This window comes from Necator americanus, chromosome X (genome assembly GCF_031761385.1).
Source record: "Necator americanus strain Aroian chromosome X, whole genome shotgun sequence".
NCBI classification, from domain to species: Eukaryota; Metazoa; Nematoda; class Chromadorea; order Rhabditida; family Ancylostomatidae; genus Necator; species Necator americanus.
In genome coordinates this window covers 25005910-25025464 of record NC_087376.1, presented here as the reverse complement: position 1 = coordinate 25025464, position 19555 = coordinate 25005910, and the positions used below count along the sequence as shown (strand labels likewise).

Sequence of the window (19555 nt, the reverse complement as noted above, 5' to 3'; positions counted from 1 at the left end):
CCAAAAACAACTATCACGCGTCTAAAATGTGATCGGCCCACCTGCCCGGTCCTTTATGTCCTCATCAAGACCCACAAGCTTTCCGCTGCCGAATTTAGTTCAAACAACCCAGGGGATTTCAAGGTTAGACCTATCATTAGCAATATTGGAGGTCCCACCGACAGAATATCCTGGTTCCTTAACACTATTCTCAGCCAGCTACTCCAGTACGTTCCAGCTCATCTCTCAAACACAAAAATGTTCATAGAGCACCTCCGCAAAGCGCGCCTTGATGGAGATTGTGTCATCGAATTTTTCGATGTCATTTCGCTCTACACCAACGTCTCCATCGATGCTGCACTACAAGCAACATCAGAGCTGCTTCTCGAACACCAGGAGACTCTTAACATGTATGGTTTTGCGATACAGCAAATAATGATGCTGCTGAGCGAATGTTTGAGATGTTCCGTATTTCGCTGGTCTGGGCAATACTATAGGCAGATTAGAGGCTTGGCCATGGGACAAAGACTTGCACCTACATTAGCCGTTGCTTTCATGTCTAAAGTGGAAAAACCCCTACTGGAACACAAACCTTTATTGTACTGCCGATACATAGATGTTACATTGTATGTCCAACACAAGCTGAAATGGACTCTTGCTTCGATCTCTTAAATAAACAATCCCAGTACATAAAGTTCACGAGGGAAAAACCTAAAGACAACTGGCTGCCGTTTCTCAATGTCCAGGTTCATTTGTGTAGGGGAAATTGGAAAACAAAATGGTATCGAAAACCAAGTTGTAAAAACATTCTGATTCACTACCAATCGGCGCACTCCTGGAGAACCAAAAAGTCAATCATTGAAAACATGCTTAAGACAGCGGCAACGGTTTCATCTGAAGCTCAAGGGCGCATTGCCTCCATAAACATGGCTAACCGCATTGCTCAGTCCAATGGGTACCCAGCAAAAGTCTCTCATTCAAATCGGAGCCATGCAACTGAGCGGCGGTGCCACAGGGTAGAACAAGCAACAAAGATCCCTTTCTGCCTTCCTTTTATTTCGGATGACATGAGCAATGCAGTGCGAGCAAGCTTACGACAGGCGGGTCTGCAAGACTCAGTCAGAGTAGTGGACATACCACCTGTAAACCTGAAGCAGCAGCTAGTCCGCAATCGCGCATATGACAGACTTTATGAGACACCGAATTGCATCGTTTGTCCAAACAGGAGGCAAGGTGATTGCGTGGTATCGGGGGTTATCTACCTAATCACCTGTCAGTTATGTGGGGCTGAGTACATTGGCGAAACAGGAAGATCACTATGTATCCGCGTCAAGGAGCACCTAGACGGGCTCGTAAAATCAAAAACATCATCCCCTTTAGGTGCTCATCGCAGACAGTGTCATGACAACACCCCTTTCAAGATAGCTGTCACTATCTTGGCACGCGAATCAGACGTTCTAGCGCGAAAAACATTGGAAGCGTTTTATATCACGGCCAAAAGTCCTATCATGAATCGTAAAGAAGAATGCATCGCTGTGACCAACGAGCTGGCGCCATATCAGGACCTTTGCGGGTTTTACCTACGGGGTCAGAGGCGGGGACATCGTTACTAGTTAATACTAGCGGCGCAACTCTCACAACTGGTGGTCCGCTAACATCACGATTTCGTGGCTATCAAGGTGAGCGCTGGTCTGCTTTTCTGACGTTGCTTTTAAATAATCTGTTTGCTAAATCATATCTTGTGGGATGACGAGGCGTTTGAGAGAGTAGATTACACGTGTCTTTGATTTTTCCAGGCTCTGAAGAAGGCGACGACGCCGAAACGTTAGCCAGAATAAAGATCAATAACAATCTTGGTTCAGCTTAAGAAAGTAGTACACTATCCGTGTTCTTATCTTCACTTTTTCGACACGTTCTATTAGACAACGATACGGGAGGGCTATCATCAATCATTATGGTCGAAGAAGCTATTTCTGCTGGTGTATGATTTAGCTCGTCCACCACTCTCTCATTCACCCGTCGGGCGCCTTAGTCATCATTCTGTTATCCACAACATCCGTCTCTTTCGAACGTATCTCCGCGTATGTCTCGATATAATCCACAGATTTTCTTCCACAAATGTCCTGGAGTGCGCGGATGTAGAATTGTGGGCGAGTGACAATTGTCACCATACCCTAGTTATGAGACACGAAAAGAAGTGACAATGATTTAAGCATAAATGATAGCTAAACCTTCAGTTATATATTATATATATTTTTGTGGATATTGTCCCTGGAAGGTAGAGCAAATCCCGCCATCGTTCTGCAAGTTTCCCGAGCTCATTCGAATAGCCGACTACGAGTGATTGATTCATGTACGCTGAGTGGCCGAGGGACGATGATCCTTTGGGACCATTAGTCAATATTTGACGTCCAGCTGACTAGACGCATTCGGAATACGCGCACTACGTGAGTTAGGCGCAAATTTCTACGAGAATCCGCTTCTCAGATGATAGGAATCATTTAGTCTTGATTAATGTCGGGCAACTAACGCTCTTCGACCAGCTGAATAAAGGATTTCCTGGTCAGCGGCAGTCAATTCCTGCCTCCATAATTACTCGCAGTTTACAACTATTCACTCCAATGCTAGTCACCGTCAAATGTTTGAGCACCAACATTACACTGGCCATTCCAGTGGTGTATTCATCTTACACCACTTCCTTGATGACTCATCTCTGCACCACAACTCTTTACACAGAAAAATTCCCATTTTCACATTTATAATCTAGTAACTATTGGCTAGAATCGCGCGACTAAACATGTTTTAATCGATCTCTTTGTCAATAAGCGCATCGCAAAAAAGTTTTCCTTTGCAGAACTATTAGCTCCGAAATTCTTTCCGCTGTTGCTTTGACATAACTACTGCACGACTTGTGTGAATCTCTTTTTTTTTCAAAGATTTTATTCTAGACATGTCTTCTTCATTTTATTTAGACAAGAAAAATTCCTGAAATCGTTCAACTTGTCTTGAACTTGAATTTGTTATATTCTGAATATTACACGGAACGCTTCTTCCTCTTCAAATCTCTTAAACAATAATTTCCCATTCCAACTATTGCTCGCTGAAATAATTTCCCATTCCAACTATTGCTCGCTAAAATCTAGTTCGATTATAATAAATGGTATAATGGTTCATTAGAAAAACAAAGAAAAAGATAATCCCTAACCGAATTTCTGAGAACAGTTGTATATCCCTCGAGCTCTTTTTCTGATATGAAAACTATGTTTTTTACATGGTTCATGTAGGCATACTCTGCAAAGTTTGTAAATATCGTAAACGCTTTGTCAACAAATGTTTACTTCCGTGTTTCTCCGTGGTTGGTTGGTTGTCGCTGAAAATCAACTAAAACTTCACTGGTTTGTTTATATTATGTAAGTTGAAGTGTGCACGGACTCACATGATTTACAAGTTGTATTTGCACTCGTTTAAAGTTTTGATTGTATTTTCTGATGCAGCTGTGACAGCTGTTGACTCACTGGTACATCATCGCTGACGAATTCTCAAATCAAAGTAGAAGTCATAACGATGTTCTTTGTAGTCAGTGGAATTACGTATTGTGAATAGGATGACCGACAGGCGACTTATGATTAGCGTTAGGATGGCGTTCAGAATTGCAGGCTTTCCACCCAGTCCATTCATTTTTTTATGTGTAAGTTATTCATCACTTTTCTCGATAGCAGTTCAACATACGTTCGATTCAGAATAGGTCTAGATAAGTGCTTAAATCCATGAAGTGCTTTTGAACTTCAGCTGAAAGTAAGAAATTTCTCCGACATTGAGCAACTGTCGGCGCACAGGTGAAATCAGCAAAAGCTGCGGATAAACACACACACGCACTCACACACCTCGTGCAGACAACTGTAAACTGTTCGATATTAGTATCCTGCATGTAACTAGCCATTAAACATAAACTAGAATTCTTGCCACCTTGTTGGGAACTTCTGGACCTGTAATAAAACATCTGTTTCATCTCCACATTCGAAGAAAAACTGCGTAAATTTTTCGACGTATTTGCTTAAGAATAAACCACACCATCTGCTTTCAATACCACTGAGCATTATTACAATTTACTAGAAAATTATGTATGATGTGGACATACATACGTGAGAACTGTACACATCTCTCGGAGCTGTCGTAACAGTTGAATCAACTTTTTTCCTGGTTATCATTTATCGCTATCAGCTAATGTCTTGCTGTTAGTTCGCTCTTATCGAAAGTATATAGAAACCTTTCAGAAAAACATTGAATTCGAATTTTAACCATTGCCCTTTTCCAAAGTTAATTGATGCAGATTTCTCCAATTTCCTTTATCTTCCTTTGATTTTTTGTTCGAGAAAAAATCTTCTCCGTTTAATCCTCTCCTTTCGCCACAATTTAGAAAGTGTGTTTTTTTCGTATCCTTCTTTTCGCCTCAGAAAATTAAGACAGTTGTAGTTAATTTCCGAACCGAGCATCATCCGCACCTCCTTTGTAATCACGAAGACGAATGAACTTTTTCTCCGAAATGCATTTGATTTCTCACCTAGGTGTCTTTTAATGATGTGTTTTGATTCCATCGAACTAACATTTGTTTAAAGCTCGCCACAATGAGCCTTTTTTGTTCACGGCTACGAAGCGTCATATCTTTCTTTACATTTGCATCTGCATTTATTTGCAAATCAATATTTCACAATACCTGGTACATACTTCATTAAAACAACCTATTCTTCTGATTTCACTCTTGTTCTTCGCTCCATTTGCATGTCTTCAAATGTTTCTGGGATTCATCTCATCATCGTTTAGTAAACCTATCGGTCCTCCTGAGGGCAGACATCGCTCCATGAGTTTGAGATCGAACGATTTGGTCGATCTCGCTAGTTCCCACTCGGAAATCCATTTTCTTTATTTGCGATCCATATCTTTGGTCATTGTTACCGCGCGCAACCGAAAGTAAGATTTATGCAACAACTCCGTGAACCGTTATTATGGCGTGGAAAGAAGTTCCCAGAGGTACTCGAAAGTCGTCACGGGAATTGAACAGGAGATCTACGAGAGGTTATGAGCATGTTGGGATCACGTTTCACTATAGCGATTTGTGCCCTGGTCCTGTACAAAACCGGCGTCAGCCCTGGACAACGGGAACTTCTTCTCTTCATCCCAAGCATCCCAGGCAAAACACACATGTTGAGGAATCTCCGCTTCGATTTCATTTCTACATTTGATGACATGAAAAAAAAAATCCCTATAATGACGTAAGCGGCTGCAACTCGTACGTACTCTGGAAGGGCAGTTTTCGGAAACTTTATGATCAAGGAGAATTGCCTCAGCTATTCAGAAAAACTACGACGCAGTCAAGCTGAACGCTTCAATATCTTCATTTTGTAAACATTTATTTTCAACCAACACCCTGAAGAGTGTTTCTTGAGATCAACAGTCATGATTTTCTGTTTTCTCTCCAACTTTGCAATCTAAACGATGTTGTTCGCAAAACAAAGACGGTTAATTTTTTCTTGTTCAGACGAGAATCGTATCTATCCAACGCTATTCTCTTCAAAATATTTTAAGAGAAGTCGTGAACAGTTTAAATGAGATGTCGTATGTTTGATGGACTCCTCTACAAGTTTTGATTGAGATTGAATTGCTGAATTTTTGACTGTCTATAGACCTGTCCTAAAATACACAAGGGCATGAAGTTCTCCGTCAATTCCTCGGGTTTGGACTTTTTGGACATTCCAAAGTGCTTCCGACTAACTTCTCCGCTTCCCTTTTTTTGAACCTAAATTTAGTATCGAAATACTCACGAAGTACTGTATATATCTCACAAATTTCAGCTAGGAACTTGCTCATTTTTCTCTTTGCTTGTAATACACTACCGGCGTTTAGCTGACAAATTGCTGTGCGGCTTCCGGAAATTCGAAGCAGGTTTCTTGGTCGACTGATGTCTAAAGTACATAAATATGCAGAAAGAAATGGACTGGATGTTGGCCAACTCGAAAATCCAAGCAAAAAAAAATATTCGGTCATCAATTCAATCATTTATTCAACAAAAAGTTGAAAGTTTCAACAAAAAGTAATATACGGCTACCGGCGGCAAGGGGCGGGTGTAACGTAGTCGGTAAGAGAATTGACTGTGGCTCAACGATCGATGGTTTGAAACAGCTGGAAGCCAACAAAGGCTTTCAACCCACAGGGGGGGGGGGGGGAGGGGCAAAGAATTGCTGCCGGACTTTTATTGAGGATAAGAACACTGATTTGACAAATTGGCTCGAATTCGCAAGACGTTGTAACGCTGCACACGCGTTCACAAACCTCCTTGGAGGTTACTGGAGTTTTGCGTTTTAAAAAACTGTATTCAGAGTCCCATATGTCTGAAGGTCTTTTTGTAAAACTCGAACAACTACGCAGAACGTTCAAACGTAGTTTGAAGGCGTTTCACATTAAGAGCACGATTAAAAAGAGGAGGGAATATACTTGATCTGGTTGTTCCTCGGCTGTCTAAATCAAGAAGCTTCTCTGGAGGTGGCTAGTGAAGAGACTAGTCAAATAGTCCGGCGCAGACAACATGAGAAGAGACCCACCCTATTTTCGATTCCCCGATTATTTCTTGCACTTCCTTCAGAGAACAATGTGCTGGGAGTTGATCAAATCGTTCAGGATGCGGTATCGCATTCGGTCTGGAATCGAATTCATAAAAGTTTATGAACGCGAATGAACGCTATATACTGACTTATGAGGCTAACCGATGTATGAAATATGCGTTTTCACTCTTTTTGACAAATCTGGTGCGGATTCGAACCATCGGTCGTGCAGGCGCTATGGTAACATTTCATCACTACACTCGCTCCATGTGTATTCCAAAACTTTAGAATACATAAGTAATTTGCTCACCTGCAGCATCAACTAATGTGCAAATGTGTGGTTACTGTATTCTAACAATAGACTGAAAAACGTAGCTAATTTACTCGCTAGAATTCCCAGAATTCTTGTGTTACTCTAGGAAAGTGCTAAAATTTGCCGCAAGTTCGTTCCACTTTCCACATCTTATTTTCTCGAGCGCTTCATCATTTTCGTCATTTTTCTCCCCAGTTTTTATTCAAACCTCTTCGTCTCTTTCGTTTATTCGTCCAACGCGACAACATTTCCCCACTTAAACTTTCTGTTTTTTTAAACTCAGAGTTTTCTATTCCTTCTATTTTTAGCTTTCTTTTCTTGGTATTTGATGTTTTCTGTGCTCTAGTACAACAACATTTCCTTCGAATGCGATTCCATTACTTTGTATTCATTCAAATATTGCCTCTGTGTTACGAAGTGATTTTCTGGGGGGGGGGGGGGGGGAATTGTCCTTCACAGCAAATATTCGCCGTATCAACGTTGTTATGTTCATTTCCGATCCAGAGATCGTCACGTATTTTTTTTAGTGTTCTCAATAAATAATATGAAGTCAAACAGTTATGAGGAAATCATATGCAATGTTTTTGTTTTTTATTGTTGAATTGATATTACGCTGTCAACTCGTCATTTTCAAAGGACTGAAAATACCTCGAGGAACTTTCGTTTTATGCACATTATTTTTACAATACACACAATATTTCATAAGTATTATATTTATATTATTTACTGATATTTTATAAATATTTACACAATATTTTCCACTGCCTTTGCCAACCTTTGATATCGTTCCAGGAACGCTAGGCAGGAGTATTCCTACAAGAAAACAAACCAGTTTATGTCATCCTTAGTGAACTACCATGTTGTTAAATTTCCACTCAAGCCTAATAAAATCTTCATAATAAGGAAATATTTGAGGACATTTTGAACAATTGATTATTATTGAATTGTTTTATCATGATAGCAATAAGTAATAATAGTAAAAGTATTATTATAACAATAATAGATATCAACAAGTTTATTAAATTATTATTTGAATAATTAAATTTATTATTTGAAAAGTACGGTAGAGGTTCAGGATTCCTCTCAGAAACACATACATGACTAACAGAAATGAGTGTTTACCAATGGCTACTACTTACATTGCTTGCATTTACATTTACTTATGTTGCATTATTTGCACTTTCACTTGATTTACTTACTTTATCCACATTTACATTTACTGATATTTATAGCGCTCAATGATTCATAAGATTTTCACACATGCAATTCTTTGAAGGCATCACCCCCACGAATCTGAGGTGGTACGGATTTCAGGTGGAGTATTCGTATACGGAATCGTAGATTATGGAGAGGTGAGTGATTCCGTCCATTTCTTGCTAATTGGCGTAAAAAACGGGCCGGAAGATGCGGCGTGTGCACACGGCTGGCTCGCTCCCATCGAACTCGTTGTGCGCCAATAGCGATAACGATATTCAATAGCGCGCCGGAACGCTCGAAGCCGTATCTTCCGGACCGTTCTTTTACGGCAATTAGGAAGAAATGGACGGAATCACCCCTCTCCTTAATATACGATCCCGTATACGAATACTCAACCTGAAATCCGTACCACCTCAGATTCGTGGGGTGATGTCTTTAACACTATGCAGACACCACGTTTAACGATACTGGATAATATGCGGGTTTTGTATTTCTTGAGTGACAATCTGGCGTGCGTGGTGGATCACTAGCCGAACTCATTGATCAAGTAAATAGTTTTGTTTTATTCTTTGAGCGTTCTTGGCTGGTGTTTCTGGAACGAATGGAAACTTCAAAAGAGGGAAGAACGTTTTCCAAGAGGAGAGAGAGAGAGTCTACATTATCAGGCCTCGTATAACATCGAAAATCCAATAATGAAACGTCAGAACGTGGGAAAATCTCAGCAAAAACAACCTTTTGTTGGCGGAACATTTAAAAAATGAAATTCGTATGCAAAAATTACCTTAACTTTCATATACAAAAAGTGATTCCTAGTTGATTTTTCAATAACTAAGCGAACGCATTTTTAGTGTATATTTTGTGATTTCGCATCCATTGAATCCGTTAAACATAGAATATCCCTTAATGTGGTAAATTTGCTATACCAGATTACCGCGTTTATTCAGATCTCCTTTATCTTTGCTCCATTTGTTCTGTGAAGAACCTGAATCGCAATCTACTTCACAAAATTATACCCAAATATTCATTTGAATAATTTATCTGTATTTGATTTTCTCTGATTACTTGCTTCTGAAACACCAATCTGAACCACCTTTCATTTCATTTTCAATAGATCAGGTCGTAACAGATATGATGGTCCGTTTAGTTTATACCATGAGATACTATTTACAGTACGTATCCCCGCAAGAATACAATCGGTTATATCTCTCTTATCTCGAAATTTATATTCTTAACATATTCTTCATAACTAACAGAACGAAATGTTTGGTCTAGAATCCTTGTCTAACCAAAAAACCCTATAACAATGTTGACAAACCCTTTAATACATTTTTCTTTTAAATGTCTTTATAGATTTTCCTCAGGTTGCGCACTTCATCTATGTCGGCTCATCATGTCCATTACCATATTTGCAGGATCTGATTCGTTACAATACCCTATTTGCTTATTTTCTGATTGTCATCAGGCTTCAAAAACGTATCATCTCTCATTTTTCTCAGGGTATTAAAAAATTCCATTTCATGAAAAAGAACCCATGAGATAGCCAGACCGGATTTCGCTTTCCAAGGTTACTTTAGATGCTCCTCAATAATTTAGTTTGAAACATCTCAGTAGTAGGTCGTAGAGCATCTACCTTGCCCTCATATTGTTTGCAGCGCATATACCTTGCCCTCATATTGTTTGTATTTGCAACAGCTTTTCCAGACAAATCCTATTTTGCTCACAAATACTCTATTACTTCCTAATACTATTCTTCTTTATTCTGCTTATTGATCGATTCATGCGAACAGTCAACATGTCAGTTGGGACAAGATTCTGAGGCAAGTATAAGGTCAGGTAAATAATTTAAAATCCTTGAATCATGCTAATTTCATGAATTTTTCCACTCTTCCATTACTCGCCTTTCAGATTCTACGCATTCTGCATCATGGGCATACGAGAACCAACATCGTCACAAACAGTAAGTTGCTTCATGGATGATTACCTGCTGCATCAACAATTCGCATTGCTTGCTCATATGACATCAACATGCTATTGTTGATGTCATATGAGCAATGTTTTTATAAAACTCTTGTTTCCCTCCTCTTTCATTCTCCGCTGACGCCGGAGTTTGTTCTTATAATCGTCCACAAAGTAAAACAAGAGTGATTGCCTCGGCGGCCGCTTTTACAAATTTCAAGTGCCTCAGAACACTTGATTTTTTGTGAATTGTCAAACACTGACAATGTTTATGGGTTCTAAGTACTCCTCAAAACAATTTGAAAGAAGAAATGCAATCTTGCGGAACACCCGAACGAATCAGCAGCATCATTCTATAGCAAATTTTCCTCGAAAAGCTCCCCTACTAAAAGAGAAAGAGTAAAGAAAAGAGAACCCTTGCCTGATATTCTCCTCGCATGCGGAAGAATGTTTGAATACTGTTTCCTTTTATGAAGAAAAAAGGGTACTCATAAAAAAAAAAGTAATTAATGCCAGTAACTTAGGCTTAAATCGTACTCCAAACTAACCTCTTCCAGTTATAATCTTCTTGTCTGTTTCTTTTCATCTTTTGACTATTCAGTTGCTGTATTTGCTTACGTCTTTTCTAACTCTATTTTTCCAAATCTTCTGGTAGCTAGTTCTTTTTGGCACGCCATTTAGCGTAGTAAATAAACAAGTAAATAAAAGAAACTTCCATATTCCATATGCCATAAAAGAAATCCAACTCAACAATTAGGAGAAATAAACTCACATGAAGCGTTTTCACAACATCTCAGATCCATACACTACCCTGGAGATTTTGTCAGTGTCTTCAAACAGATGATATTGTATCACACCAGTATTACATACACTATTGATACTGTATTACATTATTATACAGTACACCATTGATACTGTATCACATTATTATTACATGACTACACACTCGTGTTAATTTTTCACTCACGACACACTTTTTTTCCAGATTCAAAATTATCTTCAATCTACAGGTTTTCTTAGGGATGAGGATACATTGAAGTCTTTCGTTTCTACTTGATAAGCGACTTAGATACTTAGACTGCCCGTCTTCACTGGACTTGTGGGCCCCAGCAACTTTTCCATTCGTTTCGTTCCTTTGCCATTGTCATTCAAAATGTTCTCAAGTTTCGTGAGCGACGTTTACGATGTCTTTGTGCCGTATCCAGCTGAGATCTCAGCTAGTCCATTCGTGCAGCAAACACATCACCCTATCTCGTCGGCGGTCTCCCTCGACGGCGTTTACCATCTCTTGGAATCCACTCTAGCATTCTTTTAGTCCATCTATCGTCAATTTTTCTCGTTAATGCCCGTCTCATCTATACTTTGCTTCCGATATATAGTCCGCTAAGTCGCGAAGAAGAAACATTGCTCTCAAGTCGGAGCCGCGAAGACCGGTTATATGTTGTGTGCGCCGCCTAAACTTCAGAAGACATCTCTCAAAGGTTCTGTGGATAATGAGTAGCTTCCTAGACGATGCAGCCGTGTTTGACCACGTCTCCGCTGCATAACGGAGCGCTGGAATGACTGTCGAGTCGACAAGAGCTGTCGATGGGCGCGGAGGTTTTGGTCCGTAGCTTCGCTGACGGGTCCGAATGCTGCTGCCCATGCTGCTCTCATCCTTCTATTCAATCCTTCCTTCAAGTCCTTTTTCAAATTTGTAGGACGTCCAAGGCATACGTATGAGGAAGTTTCCACGAATTGGGAACCTTTAAGTTGTATTTCCCCGTCTTCGCAGTAGACGTTCTTCATGAACTGTGTCTTCTTTCGGTTTATTCGCAATCCTATTCTCTTCTCTGCTTTCCTATTCCTTGGGCATCGTCTCTGCTTCGTTGGTATTTCTCAAAAAGAGATAATGTCGTCCGCAAACCAAAGGTTTGAGAGGAATTCTCCGTCAATACATATGCTCATTTCTTCTCAATCAAATGATTTCATTATCCATTGTAACGCAGCCGCGAACAGCTTCGGTGATGTAGTGTCACCCTGTCGTACCCCCTTTCCAAAAGATATGATGAAGGAGCGGTGGAAAAGCTGCACCTTAGTGGTGCATCGATTGCAGCAATTGGATAGTGTCTTCACATACGACGCCTGCACACCTTGTTCGATCAGCGCTGACAGTACTTCATTCGTTTCCATGTTGCCGAAGCCTTCTCATTTTCAGTAAAGGTTAGAACAATGGGTAGGCGGTATTTCCGGCAAACTTCATGCCATTTAACACGGTCTGGATGTGGTCTACGTAGCTGAACCACTGACGGAATCCAGCTTGTTCTTGAAGTTTGGCTCCATCCAGCGTCCTGGATATGCACGAGAGAATGATCTTGGTGTATACTTCGTATAAGACGCTCAGCAAGCATATCGGAGGCCCTTTCGGTCACACTTCTTACGAGTAAGAACGGTTCGCGAGGTCTTCTAGTTCGGTAGAAGGTAGGTTCGAGTAGAACTTCTCCTTAGTTATTTCAACCTCACGACGAGAGGTGCGAATCTCGCCTACGTCCAGTAAGACTGTTTGCAGAATATTATATTTGCGGAGGTCCCTCTCTAGAGTCCTCGCGCACCTCTCTAGAGTCGTCTTTCTTTGTGCTGCTTCCAGAATCTTCTTTTGCATGTCCTTCGAAAGATCCTTTTGCAACGTCTTTTTGCAACTAGTGTTTGATATTAACCGATGCATTTGTTTAGGTCCTCCTCGTCGTGCCAGTCACGTTGGGACAAGGATTCCTTGGGTATGCAATCGTCGTATACGACTTCTTTCTTCCTTTGTTGCCGATAGCAGATGTTCTTTTCCGTCATATGACTGAGTCTACTTGACTGCACGCACGAAAGAGACAGTGATCAGAACCGCTATGAAAGGATGGCACTACCGAGACGTCAAGTAGACACCACCTCCTGTGGTGCCGCTTTGGTCCAGAATCAAAGACGTTTTGAGAAACTTCAGGTTTGATCGTCTCTCACCGGCCGCCATACCGTCCGACGTCTGAGACGGCAGTGTACAGGGTACTGAGGCAGTGGATATGCTGAAGTGGCAAAAAGACTTCCTTAAACAAAGCAGCCCTGTCATAAACTGCACAGGGAGACCTAGAAAATATATGTATGTGTAAGAAGGTGTAAGAAGGCTGTCCAGAGCAAGGTTGGTCTTCCAAAGTGAAGTCTCTATTTCTAAAGTGGAGGTACTCGTTGTATTTGTAAAGTAGATAGGTCGCGTCACGCGTTGAAATATAACACGATTCCGAGTATCGCCCTCCAAATTGTACCACACCATGCAAATCGCTTGAGATCGTTTACGTACGATGGCACTGTACAGCTCGAACACCGAGCAAAGAATGATAACCATCGCTTCACACCTCACATGTCGTCAAGAAAAGAGAGGTAGGGTAGAGGTGTGATATCCAGGCAACTTTGAACATAGGTGATTAAACCAGTGTTTAAGCAACAGAGTGATAATACACACATATAATTTATACAACAAGGTGAGATCCATATACATGCAAAGAAACGTAAATCAAAACTAAGAGCACAAGAATAAAATATATGTTGAATAAAGTGAGCGAAAGGACAAGAGTGAGACGATTGAGAGATGTCGACTTCTGGTGAGGTTCTTGCACTTTCGATCACCGTGGTTCCAGCTACCACATCGAGCCATTAGAGTCTTTATCATTGACGTCCGGACACCTTTGTAGGTGGTCAGTATCGATCGCGTTTTGTGATGATTTCTAAATCTGTCAAACCACTTTTTAACTGTCCGGATAGCAAGTGCACGATCCAAATGAATGTGCGTAATGTTTTTTGTGCAGTTCCAACGCTCACAGCTTTCTGAAATTTCAATAGTATTACACGTTGCAAATGCATTTTTTTTTTCATTCTCCATTCTGACAAAGTTTTCTTTCACAGTTTAAACAAATTAACTTCTTCGAACAGTACCTACAAAAATGTGGTACAAGACGCTATAAGCTTTTCACGGCATGCAAGAAAAAGTAGATGAAAATCTTTGTGTTTAACCTCGCAACGCATTTTAGTGCCATCTACGGAGATCAGGCCCAAACTTGTACAATTATCTAGTACAAATCGGAGTTCTAATCTACACTATTGATCAAGAAATGATTTGAAGATCTCTTCGGCAGTGACGTTTCGTGAAGATTGGCGTGTATGTTGCTTACGATAGTATGATACAGCAATGAGAGTGACCCCTTATTCAAAATTTGACAGTCACCTAGCTCGTGCTGCATCCTAGGTTAAAACTACTTCTGTTATGAATTCCGTAGGGTCCGTAAGTGCTTCCGTTCACATTGCAAATGTAGTCTGTTATTGGATTCTGCAAAGAAAACTACTTGGAACCTTTATGAACGTGTTCGATTGTTAATGAATGAATTATTTATATTCTCAAAAACATGTCAGAATCTGAAAGCAGCATTTGTTAGTGAATACAAACGAACCCAAATATGAGATTTATATTCCGAAGAATCTATTAAGGATTTCAGTTTGTGCGTGAAGAAGTATTTTTCATGAACGTTCTTCTACTTCCTCAAGAAATCTATCGAAGCCATTTGATTTTTTTCTGTAGCATCCTATAAATTTTGATATTACATTACATTTTATTTATTATTATTTATTTTATTTATTTCGATTATTTTGCATGTTACAGTTGTTAATCAATGACTTGGTTTCATTCTTTTAGATCCATGAAGTAGTAGCTTACGGTTACTCGAATGTGAGATAGACAACTTCACATTCAAATCTCTGCCGTAATGACTTACTTTACTTAATCGGTGGGCGGGTGTTACGGCCTAACGCGGCTATCCGCATCTTCGCCGGGGTGTGTCGTCCTTGAACATATCCGAGCCCATCCTGTTCGATCTTCAGTTAAAGTTCGTATAGGATCTACCGATCCGTCGTTATTCCACAAGGGGCGGAATTTCACGTCTCGACTAAACTGCCTGTCAACGCCAAGGGTCCTCAGATCTTCCTTCATCACCTCCATCCAGAGATTTCCTTTTTTTTTTCAAAAGAAGCGATCAGACGGTCTCCTCATAACGTGACCAAAGAAGCGAAGACGGTTTCCCATAACTACCTCAGAAGGCCTGGCAAGATGTTAACGTTTTCCACGTGTCATCAACCGGTACCTCATGTCCACTTCCAAGTAAAGTTCCTTGTTATAGCATACCAACCGCCAAACGTAGCCCAGCAGTCGTTTAAACAGTTTTTACTCCATGCATTCGAGCTTTTCCATCACCGTCGCCGGCGCTGCCCAAGTCTCCGATACGTACATCATGATAGGATAGGTAGACTTGCGGATAGGTAGACTCGCAGCTTGACTTCGTTGGCGATGGGGGTCGAGCAGAGGCACTTGGTCAATGAGTTTAATGCCGAGTTAGCTTTAGCGCATCTTTGCTGAATATCTCTCTCGTAGCTGCCACCGTTTCTCACCATGCAAATAACAGAACTCATCCACGAGTTCTATAGGTTGTCTCTTAACCCTGATTCCCGATGAGGGTCTCGAGGAGACCTACATCTGCTTGCATTTATCAGAGCGGAGTCGCAGTCCATAGGCTACAGCTAATTTCGACACAAGGTCAACAACATGTTGTAACTGCGCGCTGCTAGAAGCGAATATTACTACATCGTCAGCGTACTCGAGGTCCACTAAGGGACGTGCAAAAGGTGCTGAAATAACATCGGCGGGACACTGCTCAATTGTTCTTCGCATTATGTCATCGACGGCGAAGTTGAACAGAAAGGGTCCCGCCACAACCCCTTGTCTCACTCCACTTTCCACTTCGAACGGTGTAGTACATCCGGCTGGTGTTCGGACCGCAGCAGTTATTCTTCTATTCATGTCCTTTATTAGGCGTACGAATAGAATAAAATTTTCTTGGAACTCCATCGATGCGAGGCGCATTGAGAAGACGGCCACGGAAGGAGAGACGAAAGTGGCTTTGAAGTCCAAAATGCTATTTGCAGAGGCTTCGAATACCGTTGCCACAGTTCAATCACTCTTCTCACAATAAACACCTAATCAATCGTCGATCGATCAGGGCGAAAGCCGGCTTGTTCGTCACGGGTGGTTTCTTCGCGATGTGGGATTAGTCGATTCACGATGATCCGCTCCAAAACATTGTACGTAACACGCATCAAAGATACTCCTCTGTAATTACTGGGTTCCGTAGCGGATAGCCTCTTGTGGAGAAAAATTATAATATTAAGTTTCCACGAGCCAGGAATCCTTTCGTCAATCCATATTGAACGGATGATCTTCGTCATCCCACGAATCTCCGAAGAAGAAAGAGATTTCAACATTTCTGCGCAGATTTTCCTCTCTTCATTTTTTTATACAATAGAATACAAACTAGAACCTCCGACTCCGTCGCTCTTCGCTGACCGTGGTGTATGTCAGTCTTTGGGGGTGCACGAGTTCAGGGACTGATAGCGTACATTCGTTCTCACGATCTCCTTTCAGCTGACGACGCATCTCCTTCGCAGACGCTTGGCTGAAGTCACCAGTAGTGCGAGCAACACAAACGGAATTGTACGTGGATATTTTCTCCGCAGATGCAAAGGCGAACTTTTTCCCCGGTGTTAAAACCGGGAGCGTCTTCTTTGAAGCGTCCTGAATGGATCAAGTGAAAGGGTCAGCGTTACCCAATCTCCTCCTGGTCCGTAATCCAATGTTGATCACTCGTCAGCGAAATTTCTTTCTACATTCCTCGTTTTTCAAACCTGGCAAGTCGAGCTTCGGCTGATGCTGAGCTCCCCGATACCTTTTTTTGGAACCGTACCATAAAGTTGAGATGAACTGGGCGGCGGTCGGAATCGAATGTCCCAGAAAGCTTCAAATTCTCGGATATCTGACATCCCGCAGTCGTACAAAGGCGCATATTGACGGCGTTGAACCAAACTTCTCCATCAAGTTGTTGTGATGGTTTTGAACAGCTGCAGCGAATCGTCTTACTTTCCTTTCATCAGCATAGCCGCAGTAGATCGTGTAATTGTCGTCACTGATTAGAGGACGATCCCTGATGCGAGTTTCCTGGAATACAGCAAACGGTGCATGCAGATGTCGCAGAAGTCTGGATAGAGCGGCTTGTTGGAGTTCACTTGACAGCTGCCGGCAGTTCAGTGTAACGAGACGGATGTTTGTCACCAAAGATTCCATGTTTCTCTTAGGTATTCGACCTTTCAGGGTATGGGCTCTGGCATTGTGCAGACGACAGCATCTTTTTGCAATGTATGGGAAGCTTTTGCCATATAACAATGCAGGTTATATAGTTCGTGCATTCCCAATGCGTACAGTCTAACGCGTGATTGCGTTTAGTTGAAGCAGGACCTCCACGAGTAAGTAGCAATCAGACTTGTATACCCAGCCCCCTCTACCGTAATAATAATTATAATTCTAGCCACACCATATGACGAAACCAATTTTATTATAGGAATTTTTCGACGCATGCCGTCGGGGCGACATCGAGAAGATCAAAACTTACATCACAAACAAGAAGAGTAAAAGACCAAGAACACCGTTAAAGTATGTTTTTTTTTTCATGGAGATACATAGGGACTAAAAAAACAAGTTCAGTACTTTGTTACAACGCTTTTGTAGTAAACAATATCAAAGATTCTATTCGGCTTACTTTTGATAAGGTTATCAATACAGGCTTGCTCTACATTAGCCCAAGCATCAAGTATGGTTGTCTTCAGCTCAAAACCGAGAAATAAGGGATTCTGTTCCCGTACACCTCGGCTTCAAGAGAGCAGCACCTCCATCGCGTTAAGATCTGAGGAACAACTTGGTCACTCCAGAAATTTGATGCCTTTCGCATTAAACCTATCTGTAGTTGACTTTGGCACGCGTGCAGACGCATTATCTTGTTGAAAAATTAGGTTACCCCACAACAATTTTGTGAAATATGGCGGTGAATGATCTACGAGCACTTTCTGATGGTTTTCACTTTTTATCTTACACGAGATGAACTCCAACGCAACTGGTCCGTATCCGGAAAACGAGCCCCAGACCATGAGACTTTCACCACCGAAGTTAAGCCTTGAGAACACTCGTCCCTCTTCCCTCAAACCTATCCAGTAGTGTTTGTAGCCGTTCGAGGTTCCACTTCTCTTCGTCGGAGAACACCAATTGAAAGTCAGATAAGTACGTCTGTTTGCATGCCGCACCTTTTCCCAATTCGTCCTCATGTGTGCGTAAACGAACTTAAGCCTGGCAGCCTTATGGCGGTGCACGTTTCATAACTTTATTGACGATGTGAGGACCGCGATTCAAGCCGCGTAGTACTTCCCATTTCGATGCAGACAGATCAAGGCGACTCCGAAGACTGTCCGCGAACTCGCTACTGTTGGAAACTACCCAGACCAGGCGACTTTTATCCCTCCTAAATAACTTTTTTGGACGCTCAGTAGTGGTTTTTTCCTGTAGGCTTCTGTGTTATGCAGATAGCGACCGATGCAGTTGTGGTCGCTCTAGTTGAGCCGCGGTCTACCTGTTTGAAATACCGGCCGCGTGAAGGGCATCGACCTGAGCTTGCTCATAAGTAGAGAGCTTGATGGACTTAGCCAATCGGACTATAAAAATTACTCTTTACACTGCAGGTATTAGACCTTTCAGGAAATGGACTCCGGCATGGTGCTGGGCGACAGCATCTTTTTGCAATATATGGGAAGTTTTTGCAGTGCAGGTTAAATAGTTACGTTCCCTATGCGTATATTCAGGTGTCTGACTGCGCTTAGCAAAAACAGGGACACCACTTGATCACCTTGATCACCTTGACTACCGTTGATCTTCGAACTGGTCGAGCTGGCGCCAGTAATTCTTCCATTTGTCCCGATCGCGTGCCAGAGTAGCCCAGTGGTTCCTCCTTTCGCATGAGACACGAAGAGCATCATATTTTTCTTTGAAGGACTTCGTGAAGAAATCTGACCATCGGGTCGGCGGTCTTCCTGCAGTGCGCTTAATATCGCGGGGAACCCAGTCGCTCACGTCTCTGGTCCAACGGTTCACGTGTTCGGCCCACCTTATTTTACTTTTCTTGGCAAACGCGGCGGCGTCTCTAATCTTCGATCGCTGACGTAGCAGAGAACTTCAAATCCCGTCCCTCACTTGCGTGAAACAGGATACTTCTAGCATCACTCTCTCAATTGCGCGTTGACGCTCACTGCGTTTTCTTCCTGCTTGCGAAATGCTCAGGTTTCCGAAGCATAAGTCAAAGCAGGAAGTACGGTGGTGTTGAAGAGGTGAGCACGGAGCCGGGTGTACCTGGTCTTCTTCACTACATCCTCGATGCTCTTGTACGCTCCCCAAGCCGCTCGCCTCCTCCAGCCCAGCTCGGGGGTCAGATCGTTCATCATGTTCAATTACCGATCCAGATAAACATAGCTGATGCATTCGGATATGTTCGTTCCATTGAGCGTGAATGGGGCATGCGAGACCCATCCGTTCCGCATGAACATCGTATTTTGTAGATTCAGCTGAAGACCGATGCAT

The 19555-nt window shown here is 41.8% G+C and overlaps 8 protein-coding genes across 9 annotated transcripts; 3 read left to right on the top strand and 5 right to left on the bottom strand.

Moving 5' to 3' along the window:
- Positions 1-237: 237 nt before the first annotated feature.
- Positions 238-651, top strand: RB195_025392 (uncharacterized protein; the record flags this gene model as incomplete). The annotated part of the gene is made up of 1 exon (XM_064213511.1): positions 238-651. One exon carries the CDS (start codon positions 238-240, stop codon positions 649-651), a length of 414 nt encoding a protein of 137 aa, XP_064069392.1.
- A 194-nt stretch (positions 652-845) lies between these two features.
- Positions 846-1592, top strand: RB195_025391 (uncharacterized protein; the record flags this gene model as incomplete). The annotated part of the gene is made up of 1 exon (XM_064213510.1): positions 846-1592. The coding sequence occupies one exon, from the start codon at positions 846-848 to the stop codon at positions 1590-1592; it is 747 nt and encodes a 248-aa protein (XP_064069391.1).
- Positions 1593-4956: 3364 nt separating this feature from the next.
- On the top strand, positions 4957-19533 carry RB195_025386 (uncharacterized protein; the record flags this gene model as incomplete). Of its 2 annotated transcripts, XM_064213505.1 has the most annotated exons (4): positions 4957-5007; positions 9885-9918; positions 9991-10042; positions 17496-17586. In XM_064213505.1, 4 exons carry the CDS (start codon positions 4957-4959, stop codon positions 17584-17586), a joined length of 228 nt encoding a protein of 75 aa, XP_064069386.1. The 2 variants fall into 2 exon arrangements, with proteins under 2 accessions (XP_064069386.1, XP_064069385.1); XM_064213504.1 differs by lacking the exons at positions 4957-5007; positions 9885-9918 and adding an exon at positions 19284-19533 and having other exon boundaries at positions 10010-10042; positions 17496-17587.
- On the bottom strand, positions 11393-11686 carry RB195_025390 (uncharacterized protein; the record flags this gene model as incomplete). Its single annotated transcript, XM_064213509.1, has 1 exon — positions 11393-11686. One exon carries the CDS (start codon positions 11684-11686, stop codon positions 11393-11395), a length of 294 nt encoding a protein of 97 aa, XP_064069390.1.
- Positions 12245-12864, bottom strand: RB195_025389 (uncharacterized protein; the record flags this gene model as incomplete). Its single annotated transcript, XM_064213508.1, has 3 exons — positions 12245-12371; positions 12462-12564; positions 12738-12864. The coding sequence occupies 3 exons, from the start codon at positions 12862-12864 to the stop codon at positions 12245-12247; spliced, it is 357 nt and encodes a 118-aa protein (XP_064069389.1).
- Positions 15575-15967, bottom strand: RB195_025388 (uncharacterized protein; the record flags this gene model as incomplete). The annotated part of the gene is made up of 1 exon (XM_064213507.1): positions 15575-15967. The coding sequence occupies one exon, from the start codon at positions 15965-15967 to the stop codon at positions 15575-15577; it is 393 nt and encodes a 130-aa protein (XP_064069388.1).
- On the bottom strand, positions 16081-17221 carry RB195_025387 (uncharacterized protein; the record flags this gene model as incomplete). Its single annotated transcript, XM_064213506.1, has 3 exons — positions 16081-16213; positions 16422-16675; positions 17018-17221. The coding sequence occupies 3 exons, from the start codon at positions 17219-17221 to the stop codon at positions 16081-16083; spliced, it is 591 nt and encodes a 196-aa protein (XP_064069387.1).
- On the bottom strand, positions 18284-19555 carry RB195_025385 (uncharacterized protein; the record flags this gene model as incomplete). The annotated part of the gene is made up of 4 exons (XM_064213503.1): positions 18284-18446; positions 18555-18636; positions 18828-19011; positions 19328-19555. 4 exons carry the CDS (start codon positions 19553-19555, stop codon positions 18284-18286), a joined length of 657 nt encoding a protein of 218 aa, XP_064069384.1.